This window comes from Macrotis lagotis, chromosome 6 (assembly GCF_037893015.1).
Source record: "Macrotis lagotis isolate mMagLag1 chromosome 6, bilby.v1.9.chrom.fasta, whole genome shotgun sequence".
Lineage (NCBI taxonomy): Eukaryota > Metazoa > Chordata > Mammalia > Peramelemorphia > Peramelidae > Macrotis > Macrotis lagotis.
The window spans coordinates 222,179,308-222,200,322 of record NC_133663.1 but is presented as its reverse complement, the minus strand read 5'-3'; the positions used below and the strand labels follow the sequence as shown (position 1 = coordinate 222,200,322).

At 34.3% G+C, this 21,015-nt stretch overlaps 1 protein-coding gene across 5 annotated transcripts in view; it reads right to left on the bottom strand.

The window, feature by feature from the left end:
* Positions 1-12,269: 12,269 nt before the first annotated feature.
* The window catches only part of SCML2 (Scm polycomb group protein like 2), a 150,397-nt gene continuing 141,651 nt past the window's right edge, over positions 12,270-21,015 (bottom strand). For all 5 annotated transcript variants that reach the window (XM_074192332.1, XM_074192335.1, XM_074192334.1 and 2 more), the window contains 2 exons: positions 15,296-15,459; positions 12,270-12,402 (listed from right to left, as the gene is read on the bottom strand). In XM_074192332.1, coding sequence (XP_074048433.1) covers positions 12,277-12,402; positions 15,296-15,459 — 290 coding nt within the window. In that variant the 3' untranslated portion in view covers positions 12,270-12,276. The remainder of the gene's footprint in view (positions 12,403-15,295; positions 15,460-21,015) is intronic.

Below are 21,015 nucleotides of genomic sequence, written 5' to 3'. Positions count from 1 at the left end.
GGAGGGGGAGGAAAGGGGTACCCACAGAAGGAAGGGAAGGAAGAAGGGGAAAAGGGAAAGGGGAAAAAAGAAGAGAGGTTTGGATATAAGAGGGCAAACACAATGGTATTCAGAAACAAAATACTGGGGAATATGGATAAAGGAAAAAGGGGAAAAATACAAACAGAAGGAAGATAACATGGAGGGCAATAAAGAGTTAGTTAATTATAACTCTGAATGTGAATGGATGAACTCTCCCTTAAAATGGAAGCAAATAACAGAGGGGATTAAAAACCTGAATCTTACAGTATGCTGCTTAAAAGAAATTCATTTGAAGCAGAGATACAAAGAGAGCAAAGGTAAAAGGTTGGAGCAAAATATATTTTGCTTCAGCTGAAGTGAAAAAAGCAGGGGTAGCAATCCTAATTTCAGACAAAGCAGTTGCAAAAATAAATAGCATTAAAAGAGATAGGGAAGGAAACTACGTCCTCCTAAAAGGTACCACAGAAAATAAATTCAATATTAAATACATATGCACCCAATGGTACAGCATCCAAATTCTCAGAGAAGTTGAAGGAGTTACAGGAAGACATAGACAGCAAAACTCTACTAGTGGGAGACCCTCAACCTCTCACTCTCATATTTAGATAAAATAAACAAGGAACAAAGTTAAGGAGGTAAATTGTTTCCTCCTTATGGAGGAAACAGAATGAGGATAGAAATAAATATACTTTCTTTTCTGCAGTACATGGCACTTACACAAAAATTGACCATGCAATAGGGCATTAAAAACCTAACAATCAATTACAGAAGGGCAGAAATAGTGAATACATCATTCTCAGATCATAATACAATAAAAATAATATGCAATACTGGGCCAGGTAGATATAGACCGAAACCTCATTTTCAAGAAAGAGTAGATCAAATAACAAATTATAGAAATAATTTATTACTTCATCCTATATAATGACAATAATGAAACAACATACCAAAACCCATGGATACACTCAAGGCAGCTTTCAGGGGATATATCTTAAAATGCTTATATGAATAAATTGGAGAAAGGAGAAATTAATGAACTAAATATGCAACTAAAAATTATAGAAATTAAAAATTATCCCCCCCAGTTAAATACCAAATTAAAAATTCTAAAAATCAAAGGGGAAATTAATAAAATTGAAAGGAAGAAAACTATTGCACTAATAAAACCAAGAGCTGGTTTTCTGGAAAAAAAACAATAAAATTGATAAACCTCCGATTCATTTAATTAAAAAAAGAAAGAAGAAAACCAAATGCTAGTATCAAAAATGAAAAAGGTGAACTTACCACCAATGAAAAGGAAAGTAAAGTAATAAATCAAAAATATTTTGCCCAATTCTATGCCAATAAATTTGATAATCTAAGTGAAATGGATAAATATTTACAAAAACATAAGCTGCCCAGGTAAAGTAGTGATTTAGAGCAATTTAGAGTAATAAAGAGGAAATTAAATACCTAAATAACCCTATCTCAGAAAAAGAAATTCAACAAGCCATTATTGAACTCCTTAAGTTTAAAAAATCTCCAAGGCCAGATGGATTCACAAGTGAATTCTATCAAACATTTAAGGAACAATTGGTTGCAATTCTATATAAACTCTTTGGAAAAATAGGTGAAGATGGAGCTCTGCCTAACTCTTTCTATGACCCCAATATGGTGATGATACCTAAACCAGGAAATCAAAACAGAAAAAGAATACTATAGATCTATCTCCCTGATGTAAAAATCTTAAAATGAAATCTTAGCAAAATGACTACAAGTTATCACTAGGATAATACATTATGACCAATAAGGATTTATGCCAGGAATGCAGGGTTGGTTCAATATTAGGAAAACTGTAAGTATAATTAATTATATCAATAAAAACCTATCAAAAATCATGATTATATCAATAGATGCTGAAAAAGCTTTTGACAAAAATACAGCACCCATTCCTACTAAAAACACTAGAAGAGTACAGAAATAAATGGATTGTTCCTTAGAAAAATAAGCAGTATCTATCCAAAACCATAAACAAGCATTATATGCAACTGGGATAGGCTAGAGGCCCAATAATATCAGGGGTGAAACAAGGATGCCCAATGTCACCACTACTATTCAATATTATATTAGAAATACAGCAATGGGGGCAGAGCCAAGATGGTGACAAGAAGGGATGGAGTCTTAGGAGCTCTCTGATAAAACTCATCAGCTAAGGACTCTAACTAAACTTTCGAGAGACAGAACCCACAAAGGGACCCAGTGAGGCAGTTCTCCTACTCAAGGTAACCCGGAAAAAGAGCAGAAAGGCTCTCCTCCCTAGGATCGAGAGGCGGCCTGCCAGAGGGGTGGCCCGCCAGAGCCAAAGAACTTCAGCCTCCTGGAGGCAGCCCCAGGGCACTGGGAGCCTCAGCTCACAGCAGCGGGATAGTCTCCCTTTAAAGCTGCACCCCGAGGAGCACCGGGCACAAAGTGGGGGAACAGTGGGGGACCTCTGCCAGAGCGAGCATGCGGAGCCCAGCTCTTGGGGCACACAGGGAGCAGCTTGGTCTTTCTGCAGCCCAGAGCCAGAAACAGAAGCAGGCAGGGCCAGTAAGCAGGAGCCTCCAGGGCATGAGCCCATTGAGCTGAGGGAGGGGAGTGAAGAGAAACTGCAAGCTTTGTCCTCTGCCCCTGGAACAGGACTTTGGGGCTCTGACCACATTCAGATCCTGATCCCAGTCTAGGACCCCCCCCCCAATAGAACAGCAGGGGCCCCTCCACCTCAGCCCCGTGGCAGAGGGAGGTGCTTATGGTCATTCACAGACCAGGAGGGAGGACAGAGCCTCACATACTGAGACCCTTGTGGGAGTGTCCCAAAAGCTCAAGAAACACCCCAAACCAGGCCCAGGCTGGGAAAATGAGCAAGCAGAGAAACAAAAAGAAGACTATTGAGAAATATTTTGCAAATGAGCCCAAGAAGGATCAAAATACTCAGTCTGAATCTGAGGAAGCACAAGCTCCTGCATCTAAAGACTCCAAGAAAAACAGAAATTGGGCTCAGGCTATGACAGAGCTCAAAAAAGACTTTGAAAATCAAATGAGGGAGTTGGAAGAGAAACTGGGAAAAGAAAGGAGAGAGATGCAGGAAAAACATGAAAATGAAGTCAGCAGCTTAGTCAAGGAAATCCAAAAAACTGCTTAAGAAAATAGCATGCTAAATACCAGCTTAGGTCAAATGGATAAAACAGTTCAAAAAGTTATTGAGAAGAATGCTTTAAAAAGCAAAATTGGCCAGATGGAAAAAAGAGATAAGAAAACTCTCTGAGGAGAACAAATCCTTCAGACAAAGAATAGAATTCAGGGAGATTGATGGATTTAACAGAAATCAGGAATCAATCCTGCAAAACAAAAAAAATGAAAAATTAGAAGAAAATGTGAAATATCTCATTGAAAAAACAACTGATATGGAAAACAGACTTAGGAAAGATAATTTAAAAATTATTGAAATACCTGAAAGTCATGATCAGAAAAAGAGCCTTGACATCATTTTCAAAGAATTACTACAGGAAAATTGCCCTGATATTCTAGAAGCAGAGGGCAAAATAGAAATGGAGAGAATCCACCGATCCCCCCAGAGAAAGAGATCCCAAAAAACCAACCCCTAGGAATATTATAGCCAAGTTCCAGAACTCCCAAGTCAAAGAGAAAATGTTATAAGCAGCCAGAAGGACACAGTTCAAATACCGTGGAGCTGCAATCAGGACCACACAGGACTTAGCAGCAACTACATTGGAAGCTCGTAGGGCTTGGAATACAATATACCGGAAGGTAAAAGAGCTTAGAATGCAGCCAAGAATGAACTTCCCAGCAAGGCTGAATGTCCTCTTCCAGGGAAAAAGATGGACTTTCAATGAACCAGGGGAATTTCAAATGTTCCTTTTGGAATGGCCAGAGCTGAACAGAAGGTTTGATCTTCAGATACAGGACTCAGGTGAAGCATGGAGATTGGAGGAGAGGGGGGAAATATGAGGGACTTAATAAGGATGAACTGCATGCATTCCTGCATAGAAAAATGACACTGATAATACTCATATGAACCTTCTGTTAATAGAGCAGGTAGAGAGAGCTTTTATAGTTGAAACACAGGAGAAAGCTGAATTCGAAGATAAAATATGGTGTAAAAATGGAGTTAATAGAAAAAAAGGGAAATGGAATGGGAGAAAGAAAAAGGAGAGGGGAAATAGTCCAAGATATTTCACGTAAGATTTTTTTATTACAATGAGCTATTGCAATGATATGGAAGGGGGGAGGAAAGGGGGAATGAGGGAAACTTTGCTCTCATCAGAGATGGCTAGGAGAGGAAACAGCATATATACTCAATGGGGTATAGGCATCCGGAGTAAGAAGGAGGGGGGAGCAGGGGGAAGGGGTGGGGATGTGAATAAAGGAGGAGAGGATGGACCATGGGGGGAGAGTGTGGTCAGATATAACACATTTTCTTTCTTACTTCTTGCAAGGGGCTGGGATTGGAAGGCCTGCCCAGGACCATGGGGCCAGGTGGATTCTGGCCCTAAGGGGTGGTATGGGGGCTCAGGGCTTCTTGGCCCCAGGACCAGGGATCTGTCTGCTGTACCACTCAGCGACCCTACAGCAGAGTCAGAGTGAAAGGAGAGAGAAAATATAGCACATGGGAGTGGAGAAATAAGAAAGGAGGGGGTTGCAATCAGCAATGGCAACAGTGGAAAAATATGGAAGTAACTTTTGTGATGGACTTATCATAAAGAATGAGATCCACCCATGACAGAGTTGTTGGTGTTGGAACAAAAACTCAAGCACATTTTTTGTTATTATTTGGGGGAGGGTGAAGGGCAAGTGGGGCTGGGTGGCCTGCCTGGGGCCACATAGCAGGGTGATCTATGGGTGTCTGGGGCCAGATTTGGACCCAGGTGCTCCTGGCTCAAGGGCCAATGCTTTGTCTGCCACCCAACCACCCTTACTATTATTACTGTTTTATTTTATTTTGGTTCTTTTTTTTTCTTTCTTTTTTTTGTTTTTTGCAGGGCAGTGGGGATCGGGTGGCTTGCATGTCACACAGCTGGGTGATTGTTGGGTTTACAAGGCTGGATATGGGCTCTGGTGCTCGTGGCTCCAGGGCTGGTGCTTCGTCCATTGCACCACCTGGCCATACCTACCATTATTACTATTATTTTTTTTTAATTTTAATTTTTTTCTCTACCCTTTACTTTTTTCGCCCAAGCAAGTCTATCTATATTCATGGGGGAGGAGGGGTATTTTGTTTACTTGTAAACAAGAATATTTTATTAATGTAAAAAAAATTTGTACAAAATGAGAATAAAAAATAAATTAAACAAATTTCTACTGAAAAAAAAATACAGCAATAAGAGAAGAAAAAGAAATTGAAGTAAATTAGAATAGGGAAGGAAGAGACAAAACTCACTCTTTGCAGATGGCAAGATGGTATACCTAGAGAATCCCAAAAAATCATCTAAAAACTACTAGAAATAATTAGCAACTTTAGCAAGGTCACAGTATATAAAATAAACTCTCATAAATCCTCAACATTTCTATATAGGACTAGCAAGATGCAGCAGAAAGAGCTAGAAAGAGAAATCCCATTTAAAGTAACTTCAGATAATATAAAATACCTGGGAGTCTGTCAACCTGTCAAGGTAGACTCAGAAACTTTTTGAAAACAATTACAAAACACTTCTCACACAAATATAAAATCAGATTTAAATAACTGCACAAATAGCAATTGCTTGCAGATAGGCCTAGCAAGTATAATAAAAATGACAATTCTACCCATATTAAACTACCTGTTTAGTGCCCTACTAATCAAAATTTCCAAAAATTACTTTAGTGAGTTAGAAAAAATTATAAGTAAATTCACATGGTGAAATAAAAAGTCAAGAATTTCCAAGGATTTAATGAAAAAAAAGTGTAAAATAAGGTGGCTTAGCTCTACCAGATCTAAAATTATAAGGCATCAGTTATCAAAAACTGTCTGGTATTGGCTATGAAATACAGTGGTGGATGAATGGAATAGACTAGGTGCAATAGCAGGAATTGATTATAGTAATCTGCTGTTTGATAAAACCCAAAGAGTCCAGCTACTGGGATAAAAATTCTCTCTTCGATAAAAACTGCTGGGAAAATTGGAAGTGTAGTATAGCAGAAACTTGGATTAGACCAAAAACTATACACCCTATACTAAGATAAGATCAAAATGGATACAGAATCTAGGCATAAAAAACATTATAAACAAGCTAGGAGATGAAGGAATAGTTTACCTGTCAGATCTATGGAAAGGGAAGAAGTTTATGACCAAGAAAGAGATAGAGAATATATAAAAAAAGCAAAAACTATACAATTATGATTATATTAAATTAAAAAGCTTTTGCACAGACAAAACCACTGCAAAGAAGAAATGTAGTAAAATGTGGGATACAATTTTTATGATTAGTATTTCTGACAAAGGACTCATTTCTAAAATATACAGAGAGAACTGAGTCAAATTCTTTAAAAAACAAGCCATTCCCCAATTGACAAATGGTCAAAAGATATGCAAAGTCAATTTACAGATAAGGAAATCATACCAATCCATAGTCATATGAAAAATTGCTCTAAATCACTACTTTACTAAAGAAATGCAAACTAAAGCATCACTGAAGTATGACCAGAAAGGACAATGATCAATGTTGTAAGGGATGTTGGAAATCTGGGACACTAATAAATTTTTGGTGTGAACTCATCCAACCTTTCTGGAGAGCAATTTGGAATTATGCACAAAGGGAAACAAAAATGTGCATACCCTTTGATACAGCAATACCACTACTGGGTCTACACTATGAAGAGATTATGAAAAAAACATCACTTGTACAAAAATATTCATAGCAGTCCTGTTTGTGGTGGAAAAGAATTGGAAATTAAGTAAATATCCTTCAATTGGGGAATGGCTTAATAAATGTGGTATATGTATGTGATGGAACACTATTGTTCTAGTAGGAACCAGAAGGGATGGGAATTCAGGGAAGCCTGGAGTGATTTGCATAAACTGATGCTCAGTAAGATGAGCAGAACCAGAAGAACACTGTACACCCTAACAGCAGCATGGGAGTGATGATCAACATTAATGGACTTGCTTATACCATCAGGGCACACTCAGGCACAATTTTGGGCTATCTGTGATGAAGAATGCCATATGCATCCTGAGAAAGAATTGTGGAGTTTGAACATAAAATAAAGACTATTATTACCTTTAATTTTTTTTTAAAAAATGCTATCTTATGTATTTCTGCTATATCTCATACTTTATGTTTCTTCCTTAAGGATATGATTTTTTTCTCCTCACATTCAACTTAGATCAATGCATTCCATGGAAACAATGTAAACACTAACAGACTACCTTCTGTGGGGTGGGGTGGGGGGAGAGGGAAGCAAGATTGGGGAAAAATGGTAAAATTCAAAATAAATAAAATCTTTTTTAAAAAAAGCAACTTACTGATGATCAAACAGATAATTAACATTAAGAGGGAGGAATTTGAATGGAGGTCCTTGGACTACAAAACAAAGGAATACAGATTTTTTAAAATTTAAATTGCTTAAATTGCTATAAAAATGAGTGTTTCAATTAGCTGAAAAATTACCATACAAGGAACAGTATATTCCTTAATGATGCTGTTATTTCCATTTGTTTGTATAAATATGTGTCTTGTGTTAAGTTGTTTCATGTATATATTTGGTTTCTCTAAGTACCTTCAAATGCTTTTTTACTGATATCACTCTTGTTGTAGGCAGTTTTCAGTTGTGGTCCTTTCTTCATGATCCCATTTGGGGATTGCTTGGCAAAGATACCAGAGTAGGTTACCATTTTCTTCTCCAGATCATTTCACATATGCAACAGGGTTAAATGACTTGCCCAGGGTCACATAGCTATTGACTGTCTAGGCTGGAATTGAACTTAGAAAGATGAGACTTCCTGACTCCAGGTCTGTGCTCTGATATCACATGTAATTTTTTAAACAATAGAGCCAATAAACAGAAATGGGTCAAGAAGCTCCCCAATATAAGAGGAAGCAACATTTTGAGAGTGAGGATAAGAACTGAAAGTAATATCTATCCAAGAAGTATCACAAGTTCTTCATGGCCTTTTTAATTAACTTAAGCTATGATTTGTATAATTTCCTTAATGAGATGTAAAATGTCACAGGAATTAAATTATTTGCACTTTTTTAGTTCAAGTAATTATTTTCTTACTCAGTTTGGGGTCCATTCAATGGTGAATACTGCCCTCTGGTGAAACAAGAAACACCTAAATTAGTACAAAGGCAAGAATCTGGAGTTTTTTTCTCTTAATTCTTATTTCTGATTCTGGTCTAATTTACAGAGAATAAATACAAAGATCTGTGCAACCAAATGTGCTTTCAGAAGAACTAAAGGCGTGTGACCTTTTGTAATGTATGTATTAATCTGGTAAACCTGATTGTCCATAGTTTTTAATTCTTTATTTGAAGGAACTGTAACAAGAGAAAAAATTTAATTGATTAATTCTAAAAACAACCTATGTTTGAAAATTTGAAAAATTTATGTAAATCAACTTTGTGTCAATTACACAAAAATAATGTATAAAGAAATAACTGAGGGGAAGTTAGGTGGCACAGTGGATAGAGTCCTGGAGTCAGGAGGACCTAAGTTCAAATTCGGCCTCAGACACTTTATAATTACTTAGCTGTGTGAGCAAGTCATTTAATTCTACTGCCTAGCAAAAAAAAAAAAAAACAACTAAAAAAAGAAATAACTGCTTCAATGGAAATATTTTTTCACTTTTAAAATTCTGTTTTGTGTTTTTTTTCTTTTTGGTTCTCATTCTTTTACAACATAACTAATGAGGAAATATATTAAACATTACCTATATCAGATTATTCACTGTAATGGGGAGGGGGGAGGGAAGAGGAAGCAGAAAAATGTGGAACTCAAAATCTTATGAAAATTGAATGTTCAAACCTATCTTTACAAAATTCTAGTTTTACTAGAAAAAATAAAATTTCTTTGAAAAAACCAATGCTCCAAAATTAGATTTTTTTCCACATCAGGGGTTTCCATAAATAAAAACTGTTGGTGATTTCTGACCGAAAATTAAATAACAATGAATAAGGATCAAAACCATTTCAACATGAAAACACATAATTTTATTCATTTTTTCTATAAAGCATCCCTCTTGAAAATACATTTAAAATATGATCTTGTATATTGATGTCATGCTATAATACAGTGTGAAATAATAGTAATGGAATAAGCAAAAGTGAAGACTGAAGAAACAAGGAAATAAATGCAAATTTTCTGGTAAAGTTATTATTTATTTGTACAAAATGACAAAAATGATCTTGGTCCTTCTTGGAAGAAGTAAACTGCTTAGTATATTGATGTGAATTAACTCTCTAATCATTATGGTACCATATTCAGTTAATTTCTGATCCAATCTCTAACACTAATCACCTGGTTTCAGTTACAGCTTTAGTCAACCCACTTTAAACAGACAAGACATATGGAAGTTAATGATAACTTTTTATTTTTCTAGAAAATTTTCTAATTTTTAACATATCTGCAAATTTCTAATTTCTTAAAAAAATATGTTGCTCTGTTCCTCTGGTATCATAAGTTAGCCAAATGAGATTATGAACAATGCAGAGTCAATTTATTACCAATCTAATGCCTATTAAAAAGAAATCTTACATTTGGTCAAACCAAATTCTTTGATAATGTAGCTAATGATCTGAAAAGCTAATTAGGATGAATATTTGAGCTGATAGGTGATGAAGACTGATATGACAACCAAAAGCAAGGCAGGCAAAAGTGATATCTTGGGGACAATATGAAGTAAAACTTCAAGCTACTTGATTAGCAAGAAATCATGGCAAAAAACTTTTAACTAGAATTTCATTAGCAGCAAGCTAATAACAAAAAGATTAACTTTGAGCAAAGCTGTAGGGGAGAAGATGCAGTCACTCTGGAAATTGAGTTTGATCACATATAAACCAAATACTTTCTGCATTTTATCTATCTTACAGATCTATCTTGTATGTAGGTGTCTGTTACCAAGTATAGCAGGTGATAAAACTTCAACAACTCTCTAATGGAAATGAATTTATAGCTTCAAAGTGCTTATAAGGTCCCAATAAAGCAACTCAGTAAAATATTATTGTGGATATCTTGAACTTTTCAATTTCACTTGTAGGAATGGACAGCTACATTTCCAATATCACCATTTTAAAAACTAAAGATGATCTGTATAATTTCCTAAATAGTATTCTTGTGCCTGAGTTCAATTACCTTCAAAAAGTAAACAAACACGTTGTTCCCAGGGAAATTACCTATTTACTTAAAGCATAATGCTAATTTTTAAAAAAAAAATCAATTCTGTGAAAGATGCAGATACAAACTTTTTAGTGGGATACTTACTAATATCTAAAATAAATTCATGTCAATGCAGTATGACATATGCACAAATCAACAATACCTGAAGCTTTGATAACAAAATTGACAAATTTCTAATCAGAAAAATATACTATATTTTAAAAAATATTTTAAGTCTCTGATCAAATACATACTGTACAATTTACAGGTTGGTTGATGCAACATAACTCAAATGACACAACTATAGTAAAAATAATTTCCCAAAAATTACTGGTAAAATTAAAATTACATGGCAGTCATTTAAAATGCGAATATTTAAACATGTAATACTGTTAGTTACCTATATGATATTGCAATTTTCATTCAATAACCTGAAAATTTTTTAACTAATGCAAAGCATTCTCAACAAAGCAATTTGTAAAAATTGACAAGAAATCTTTTATAAAAATGTATTAAACATTATAAAAAATATCCTTGAAGATTAGATTTTTTCCCAGGAAATAGAGACCCTAGTATATTTGGTTTTCTACATAGAAAATATCTTCTTGTCCCTGATGCAGATATTATTGGCAGTAATAACAAATAGCTTATACTATTCAGCAAACAAAGCATAGCTTATATAAATAGCATCAAATTTTATATAAAGCGGAAAAAGAGATACATATATAGCACCACTTCGTTATATAAAACAATCTTTAAATTAAAACCAAAAGAGAGGCAAAAAGCATAATAAATGTATATTCCAAGATAAAAATGGTTTGGAATTGGATGCTACATAAACTGATCTTTGTACAGGGCAGGGAATTTCCACTTGTGAAAACCAGGTGATTGTTTCTTCTAGCCTTGACAGCTAAGTGGAAAATAGCTAATGATGGAAAATGATGTCTTTTTTAAAATAATAAAAATAAAATTATATAGTTTATTATTACCACTGTGGTAGTACAGAATGCCATTTTAAACCATAAGAAACAAATGATTTACTTGTATGTCCCTACAGATATACGAATAAAATAAAAATATGGTACAGTATATGCAAAATATATATGTATATATATATATTTAAAATCAGACAAGACATACATATATCCATATACATGGGGGTTAAGAGATGAATACATATTTCCATTCTCAAGCTGAGCAAAAAGATGGAATGTTTTAAAATAAAGTGTATCACTTTTAAGAAATCTTGGATTTTTCATCTCTGAATAGTTAAATGGGTAAAAGAAAACCTTTTCAAGTAACAAAAATATTGCCTGAATAAATGACAATTGTATTTCTCTCAAGAATAACATACTTCAAAAAAGCTTTTATCTGTTAAAAAAAATGAACAAAAGAGAACACAATTCAAACATTTATTCCCTTTCTGAAAATCATTAAAAACAAAACCAAATTGAACATTGGAGCTTTAGAAAAATGATTACCAAGAAAGAGACAAGATTCACATCTGTTATCTTTAAATTCTACAATAAAACTTTTGTAGCCACAATTATAAAAGTTGATAAACCACTGTAATCTTTTTTTAATCCTTTGGGATTCAGCTATTTTGGTTCGCAATGTGAAGATTAGTAAAAGTTAATGTGTGCTTGTATGTTTCCTATATCAACTATTATATTTATCAAAATATTCTAAAAAATAAATTCCGAATAACTGCTAGCAAGAGTCAGTTAGGCTCATCTCTTGAATCAATTTTGAAATGCTACAATAGAATAATATTTTGAAAATAGAAGAAATATCACATTTTAAGAGATATTTTCTGCAAACTGAAAATGAGATACCATAGCAAAATATTTTTAAATAAAAAATTGTATCTATAAACCTGAGAAATCAGTCCAACCAGAAAATACAATACAAATCTCTCACTGGCTAATACTTTCCTTGTTTGAGTCTTTCAATGTGGTAGCAGAGCTTTAATGCTGGTCCCAACTTAAGTCCCATATATCTCATTATCATATCACTCCTCAATAACAGAAGTGCTTTCCCATCAATTTCCTATAGAGAAAAAGAGAAAAATATTTAACATTAGTGGCAATATGAAAAAAGTATCTTCATCTATAATTAAAAATGTTAACAACTGAGAGCAAATCTATATTTCTAAATTTTCTCAGAAGAATCATTTTAGTAAGAATAATTATTAAAAGACAGAGATGTTATGGAAACACATGGTATTTTACTATCTGCATTATCTGAATATCTAAAAAGATATATAATTTCATCAGAATCTGTTACTTACTAAACATGAGGTACATCAATGCCAAATGACAAATTTGAACTCATATTCCTGACTATTTACCTGTGTGGGGGTATACTTTACTGGTAAAAGGCACTACTAAGAAGTTCAAGTCCTAATTTCTACCATTTAATAACTATGACCCAGAGCAACTTACAACTATTCTAAGGTTTCATCTTCTAATCTGTAAAATGAAATGAAAATGCTTAGATGATTTAATTTACTGTAAAGATTAAATGAAGTTAATGTGGTATATGTATGTATGTATGTCATGGAACACTATTGTTCTATTAGAAACCATGAGGGACAGGAATTCAGGGAAGCCTGGAGGGATCTGCATGAACTGATGCTGAGTGAGATGAGCAGAACCACAAGAACACTGTATCAATGGTGACGGACTTGCTCACAGGAATTCAGGGAAGCCTGGAGGGATCTGCATGAACTGATGCTGAGTGAGATGAGCAGAACCACAAGAACACTGTATCAATGGTGACGGACTTGCTCATTCCATCAGTGCAACAATCAGGGACAATTTTGGGCTGTCTGCAATGGAGAATACCATCTGGATCCAGATAAAGAACCATGGAGTTTGAAGAAAGTTCAAGGACTATTCCCTTTAATTTAGAAAAAAACAAACAGATATCTTATTGTCTGATCTTGTTATCTCTTGTACTTTTTGTTTCTTCCTTAAAGATATGATTTCTCTCTCATCACACTCAATTTGGATCAATGTACAACATGGAAACAAAGTAAAGACTGACAAACTGATTTCTGTGGGGGGGAGGGAAGTAAGATTGGGGGGAAATTGTAAAACTCAAAGAAATTCTTTTTGTTTTGTTTTGTTTTTTAGGTTTTTGTAAGGCAGATGGGGTTAAGTGGCTTGCCCAAGGCCACACAGCTAGGTAATTATTAAGCATCTGAAGCCAGATTTGAACCCAGGTATTCATGACTCCAAGGCTGGTACTTTATCCACTACGCCACCCAGCCGCCCCAAAGAAATTCTTTAATAAAAAAAAATAATACAAAAGATTAAATGAAGTAAAATAGAAACTTTTATATCCAATATAGCCATTATATAAATAGCCTATAATACATATTATATATATATGTTCAATATTAATTTTTATTCAATTGCTCAGAAAATGAAGGAGAATCACAATGCAGAGCCCAATATTAATGCCATCAAAGTAAAAGTTCTGTGAAATTAATTTCTTTAAGGAAAATTTTAAATATAAAATTCCCTCTAGAGGAATAAAACACAAAAACTAAATTTGAATTTTCTTGGCTAAAACTGTAAATATTAGGTCACTCTTTTCTTTTTTAAATATTTTATTTACTTTTTTTCCAAAAACCTATCTTTTTTTTACAAAGTTTTGAGTTTTGTAATTTTTCTCCCTCCTTCACTTCCCCCTCCACTCCCCCTTATAGAAAGCAATCTAATTTAAGTTCTTATTTATAACATGCTAAACATAGATTGATATTGAACATGATGTGAGAGAAAAATAAGATCTAAATGGAAGAAAACATTAGAGAGTAAAAGAGATAATACATTAGACCACTATTAAAATTTGTTTTCATTCAAACACCACCATTTCTTCTCTAGATATGGATGGTATGTTCCATCACAAGTCTTTTACAGTTGTCTTAGATTATTGTGCTGCTGAAATGAACAAGTTCATCATAGTTGATCATCACCCCAGGTTGTTGCTAATGTGCATAATGTTCTTCAGATTCTGCTCATTTCTCAGTATCTTTCCAAGATTTTCTGAAATCCCATCCCTCATGATTTCTTATAGAACAATAGTATTCTTTCACATATATATATAATCATAATTTTTCAACCATTCCCCAATTGATGGACATCCCCTCAATTTCCAATTTTTTGCCACTACAAAAGAGAGCTATTAATGAACATTTCTGTACATGTGAGATTTTTACCATTTTTCAGGATCTCTTCATGACTAGCTTAGGTCCTAGATTTCTCTGAGTCTCAAAGTATCTCCCTGGTCCTACTCTAAGTTCCAGGGAAGCTGCTGATAGGTAATAGTGGAGGGTTTTTACACAGAGCATTCCTTGTTTGTCCAGATGCAATCACTGGTACAGTAAGAAAGTGAAAGGCATTGACTGTGCTAGACACTGGGGATATAAAGATAAAAAATTTTTAAAAATCCTTAATCTTGAGGAGCATCAACTTTATTGGAAGAACAAGCATAAGGCAATTTGAGGAGATAAGAGATTATAGCCATCAAGTGACTGGGAAGGAATTCATGAAACAGTGTTAGTTTGCAAATTGCTATTCTCTGCTATATAGCACCTTCCATCAGCATCTTGTATCAGAGAATGATTGCAATCATACCCCAAAATGGAATGGGGTGCCTCAACTTCTAACCACTGCTAAGTGTATAAAGCATCATCGTGAAAAGAAAGCTACTCCACTATTACATATCTGTATCTCTTTCCTACTGTTAATAAGGGGGACAAAAGGTCACCTACTTAAATAATTTAAGGTTTTTTATGTACATATTTACAAAAATCTAACCACTGGAAGGGTCCTGTCCTATAAATGTGAATTAGTATTTAATTACTGTAACTGCAAAGTAACAATTTGAAATAGTTGAACAGGGTTATGACAAAGCTTAAAAAAAGATACTCTACATGTCTTCTGAAGAGCTCTGCATGTGGTGCTAATGCTTGAGGATCAGCTTCTTTCACAAATCGCATCACTTCATCTATAGACCAACTTGAGGGATCTTTATTAGATCCTCTTGAAGATTCCCGTTTTAGTACACTGAGATCTGGTCCAGTTGTTGAACTTGCAGCTTCAAAGAAAAAAAAAGAGGAGGAACACAGAACATTTATTTATTGAAGATATATTTAATTTGATTAAAAAATCAATTACATTGCATTAAATGTTTTGGCTTTAACATTCACCTTTAAATAATTAATTTGAAAGCGTAATATCTTACCATTCAGAACCATAAATAATCAGCACCATAGTGACCCAAAAAATTTTAGGAAGAAACTGAGAAATGATTGAACAAAGAATGAAAGAAGACATGCACTCAAAAGATACCTCTTCTTTGAAAGAAAAATGCTTTATTCCACTTTAAAAAGAAATTCAATATGTTATGCAATTCTGGCTACACAACAAGTTCTAGTAAATCATTTATCTTAGGGCACAGATTAGGCTCACTTATCATTTCTTAAGAAGGATCTGTATTTTCCTGTGTAGCCTATAGAAGAGCAGCTGAAGTCTAGGGAAAAAAAGTCTAGTTTTGATTTAACTCTTCTGAACCACCAGGCACTTATTGTGAATTTACAAAGCTTCCCTGTTTCCAGAAATATGAATTTTTCTGAGAAAAAGTTATCCTTATTCTTCTAGTTGTCAAAATTAATTTCATTTTTGAAGACTTGTTTTCAAAAATATGTTGAAAACAGAAATGATGATAACAAAAAAAACTTAGAAGGAAGCACGGAAAAACGGTAGTTTTGAAAATGATTTATTACAGAGTTTAAAAAAATCAAAAAAAATTCACATTCGAAATGGAAATTCATGATTTTATGTCATATCCTCTTTTTAATGTTTTGCTGCATACAGGGAAGAGAAATTCTCATTCTTTGCAGAGTATAAGTATGCAAACATTTATGCATATAAATGCAGACGGTATACTTAGAGAACCCTAGAAAATCAACTGAAAATTTACTTGAAACAAATTAGCAACTTTAGCAAAGTTGAAGAATATAAAATAAACCAACATTTCTTTATAGTACCAAAAAGACCCAACATCAAGAGATGGAAAGAGAAATTTCATTTAAAGTAATTGTAGAAAACATAAAATAACCAGAAACTATATGAACACAATTCGTTTTTTTAACATAATTCTTAAACACTTTTCATACAAATAAATCAGACTTAAATAACTGGAAAAATGTAAATTGCTCATGGTTAGGCAGAGATAATTTGACAAAAAAGACAATTCTACCTAAATTAAATTATTTATTCATTACCTTGCTAATTAAACTACCAAAAATTTTACAGAGCTAGCATAATAACAAAAGGTTAAGAAAATCAAGGGAATTAATGAAAAAAATGCAAAGGAAGGTGACCTAGTCATTCCAGATCTAAAACTTTATTACACATCAGCAGTCATCAAAACTGTCTGGTACTGGCTAAGAAATAGAATGGTGGTCCAGTGGAATACATTAAGTACAAAAAACGAGGAGTAAATGACTATGGCAATATACTATTTGATAAAGCTTTTGAGATAAGAACTCGCTATTTGACAAAAACTGCTGGAAAAACTGGAAAAGAGTATGACAACAGTTGGCCATAGACTAACATCTCACACCTTATACCAGGTAACATTAAAATGGGTACAGAATTTAGACATAAAGGGTGATACCATAAACCAATTAGAAGAATAAGGAATAATCTATCTATGAGATCTATGGAGAGGGGAGGAAATTATGACCGAAGAAGAGATGGAGAACATAATATACTGCAAAATAGACAATTTCAGCTATATTAAATTAAAAAGCTTTGCAAAATTAAAACCAATACAACCAAAAGAAAAGTAATTTGGAAAACTGGGAAAGTTTTCACAACTGTTTCAGAAAAGGGACTCATTTCTAAAATACATAAGAACTGAGTAAAATTTATAAGAACACAAATCATTCTTCAGTTGATAAACAGTCAAAGGATATGAACAGAAGTTTTCAGATGAAGAAATTAAAAATATCTAGTCATATGAAAAAATGCTCCAAATCATTATTGATTAGAGAAATGCAAATTAAAACAACTCTGGGGTACCACCTCACACCTATCAGATTGTCTAAATTGACAAAAAAAGGAAAATGATCAATGTTAGAAAGGATGTGAGAAAACTGGAACTAATTATTGGTAGAATTGTGAACTGATCTAAATAATCTGGAGGGCAATTTTTAACTATACCCAAAGGTAATAAAATTGTGCATACCCTTTGATCCAAAAGTACCACTACTAAGTCTATATTCCTAAGAGAGCATATTAATGGGGGAAAGGACCCATATAAACAAAAATATTTACAGCATCTCTTTTTGTATTGGCAAAGAGCAGGCTGAATTTGAACTAATGCTGAGTGAAGTGAACAGAACCAGGACAACATTATACATTGCATTATACAACAGCAACACTGTGAGATGATCAACTATGATGGATGCAGCTCCTCTCAGTTCAATGATCAAGGATAATCCTGAGAGATCTGTTAAGGAAAATGTCATCTGCATCCAGGGGAAAAAAGTATGGAGTCTAAATGCAGAGCAAAGAATATTGTGTTCACTTTTGAAAACTTCTGTTATGCTTTCTTTCTTTCTTGTGTTCTTCTCCCCTTAGTTCTAGTTCTTCTTTCACAGACTAATATAGAAATAGGTAGTTCTAATCACAAAGTTTTTCCTGAGATCAAGCATAAATTTATCCCTGTAGTTTTACACTCATAGCTCCAACTTTATAATTTGTTTCAAATAAAATAAATTTAATCCTTCTTCCATGTAACAATTCTTCAAATAATTTAAGAAATCCATCATATTTTCCTAAGCCTTTTCTCCAAGCTAAATATTTCTAGATCCTTATATGGTTTCACTTACTTGGTCCAGTGCTTATACAGAAAATGCTATTCAAATGTCTATTCCCTTCCAATCCCCCTTCCTCCTGAATGGCCTTTTCTGGCTGTGTTCTAGTTTGTCTTAATCTTTTCGAAACTATGGTATCAAAAATTAAAAATTATTTCAGATGTGATCAAATTCAGTAGGATTATCGCCTCCTACTTTGGACACCATGTCTCTCAATGAGGCTTAGTACAAGTTTTGGCTGCCACTTAACTCATATTGAGTTTTTAGAGTACACTCATATTGAGCTTTTAGAGTAAAATAAAAGTCTCAGGTCTTCACAGTATTGGTGATTCAGTCATTTCTCCCCCATTCTCCACTTGCAACAAAACTAGAACTTTATGTTCATTCCCATTAGATTTTATTTCATTTGATTTAGACCTTTTTTTTAAATCACAAAATCTTCAGGCACAGCTTTTGTTCATTTATTTATTCTTATTTCTTTACAAATGATTTTTTATACATTACTAAAATATTCTTGTTTAAGAGTAAACATAATCCCCCCCAAAAAATACAGACCCACGTGAGCAATAAAATAAAGAGGAAAAAACTTAGATTTAAAATTAATAATAATAATAATAATAATAATAATAGTAGTAGTAGTAGTAGTAGTAGGTATGGCCAGGTGGCACAGCAGACAGAGCACTGGCCCTGGAGCCAGAAGCACCCAGGTCCAAATACTGCCTCAGACACTCAACAATCACCCAGCTGTGGGGCCCCAGACAAGCCACCCAGCCCCATTTTGCCCTGCAACACCCCCCCAAAATAATAATAATAAAAAATGTTCTACAGTCTGTGTTCCAACACCTCCAGCTCTGTCACGGGTGGATCACATTCTTTATAAGTCCATCACAAATGCTACTTCCACATTTTTCCACCATTGCCATTGCTGATTGCAACTCATTCATACTTCCTCACTACTATATACTTTATTTTCTCTCTCCTTTCACTCTGTCCTTCTTCTTAAATATGCTGTAGGGTAGCTGAGTGGCCCAGCAGACAGATCCCCAGCCCTGGGGCTAAGAGACCCCGAGCCCACATACCACCCCTTAGGCCCAGCATCCACCTGGCCCTATGGTCCTGGACAGGCCATCCAATCCCAACCTCAGGGGCAGCTTTTAAGCCTTTTTTTAAAGATTTGCTTTAAAATGTATAACAATAGATATAAAAGAAGGCAAACTAATTAAAACACCAAAATATTTTTTAAAAAACAAATTCACAGACCATGGGTTTAGAATATCTAGCTCACAAAAAATCTTTATGTCACTATGTCATTCCATTAAGTTACTTTCAGGCTCTGCGCTAAGCATTGTGCATACAAAGAAAAACAAATCAGTGCCTGTCCTTAAAGAGCCCCTTAAAGTCTACTGAGGGGAAATAGTTCCTACTTGGGAGAAGTTTACATTCTAATGAGGCAATATGTGAATAAGGGTATACATACAAGATACACATACAATAAAATGTAATCTTTCAGGAAAGATACTAGCACATATAAGGATCAAGCAGAGCGAAGACTCAGGTAAATTCCAAATCCTGCTCTTCATCTAATTTTGGCTAGGGAATGAAGCAATGCTTATGATTACAAGATCTATTTGACTGACAATGATCTACAATATATTGTTGTGATACTTGGAGGTAAAGGTAAGGATATTATTGACAAAATACAGACCTTGCCTACAATGGTAATGTTTCCAATTTTTTTATATTTTAGTATTGTCATCAAATAAAAGCATTTTCATTATATTTCAAGCATACTCATCATATGCTCACTTTAGAGATCAGTAATACATGTCCCAAAGCATTTTTAGTAGTTGAAGTATTAATATTGTGGATTCGTTCCTATTACCTTGCATTTTTGGGGTACCAGATCAAGAAGAAAGATCTTCTGTTCACCAGTACTCTGTAAAACTGATCATCAAGAGAGTTTCAAGTACAATGAGTCTATGCTTAAATTCTCAGACATTACATCACAATGACTACAGTGCTAACCTACAGTCCCACTACAGTGGGACTCAGGACACACAATCCCCATTGTTCATCATACTAATGTTCTCCCCTTACTTTGCTAACTCCCTTTGCCCCATCTTGGCAGGGATGATAGGCTGTGTTTTGAGAGAGATTATCATCATCATTAATGAAATTACCAAAAGGCAAGTGATAAATATCTCAGCTGCTCTGATTTTAGTAGGAGAACTTAGCAGATGTTCAGATAATTAAAGTCTTCTCTCATTATGATATGCTTCTATGGCACATTTGTAATCTCTTGGATTCTCATTTTTAGTTCCTTCGTCTATCCATAAGGTCTATGTATTTTCATCACAATGTAATTTCTGCTACTATGACATGCACCCAAGATGATAGAGTGAATGAGCATTTCTGTCGAGTTCTTCCAAAACAATCCTAGAGGGTAAGAATTGCTTGAATCTTACTTTCATCGGATTTTGCTCAAATAGGGAATAACACAAATAGCTGAGTTTAGAAACCTATCATCCTTCAAGCATTAAGAAGGGAAAAGGGAAAGAAAGGAGGAGGAAATGATAGAAGAGAAGAAAGACAAGAAAAATAAAAGAGGAAAGGGGAAAGGGGAGGGGGTGCTGTTAGAAGTGGGTCAGATTGAGGGAGGTGGTATTCATAAGTAAAATACTTATAAGGAGGGATAGGATGAAAGGAGAAAAAAAGTACAAATGGAGGGGAGATAGGATGAGGAATAATTAAGAGTTCTTAATTACAAC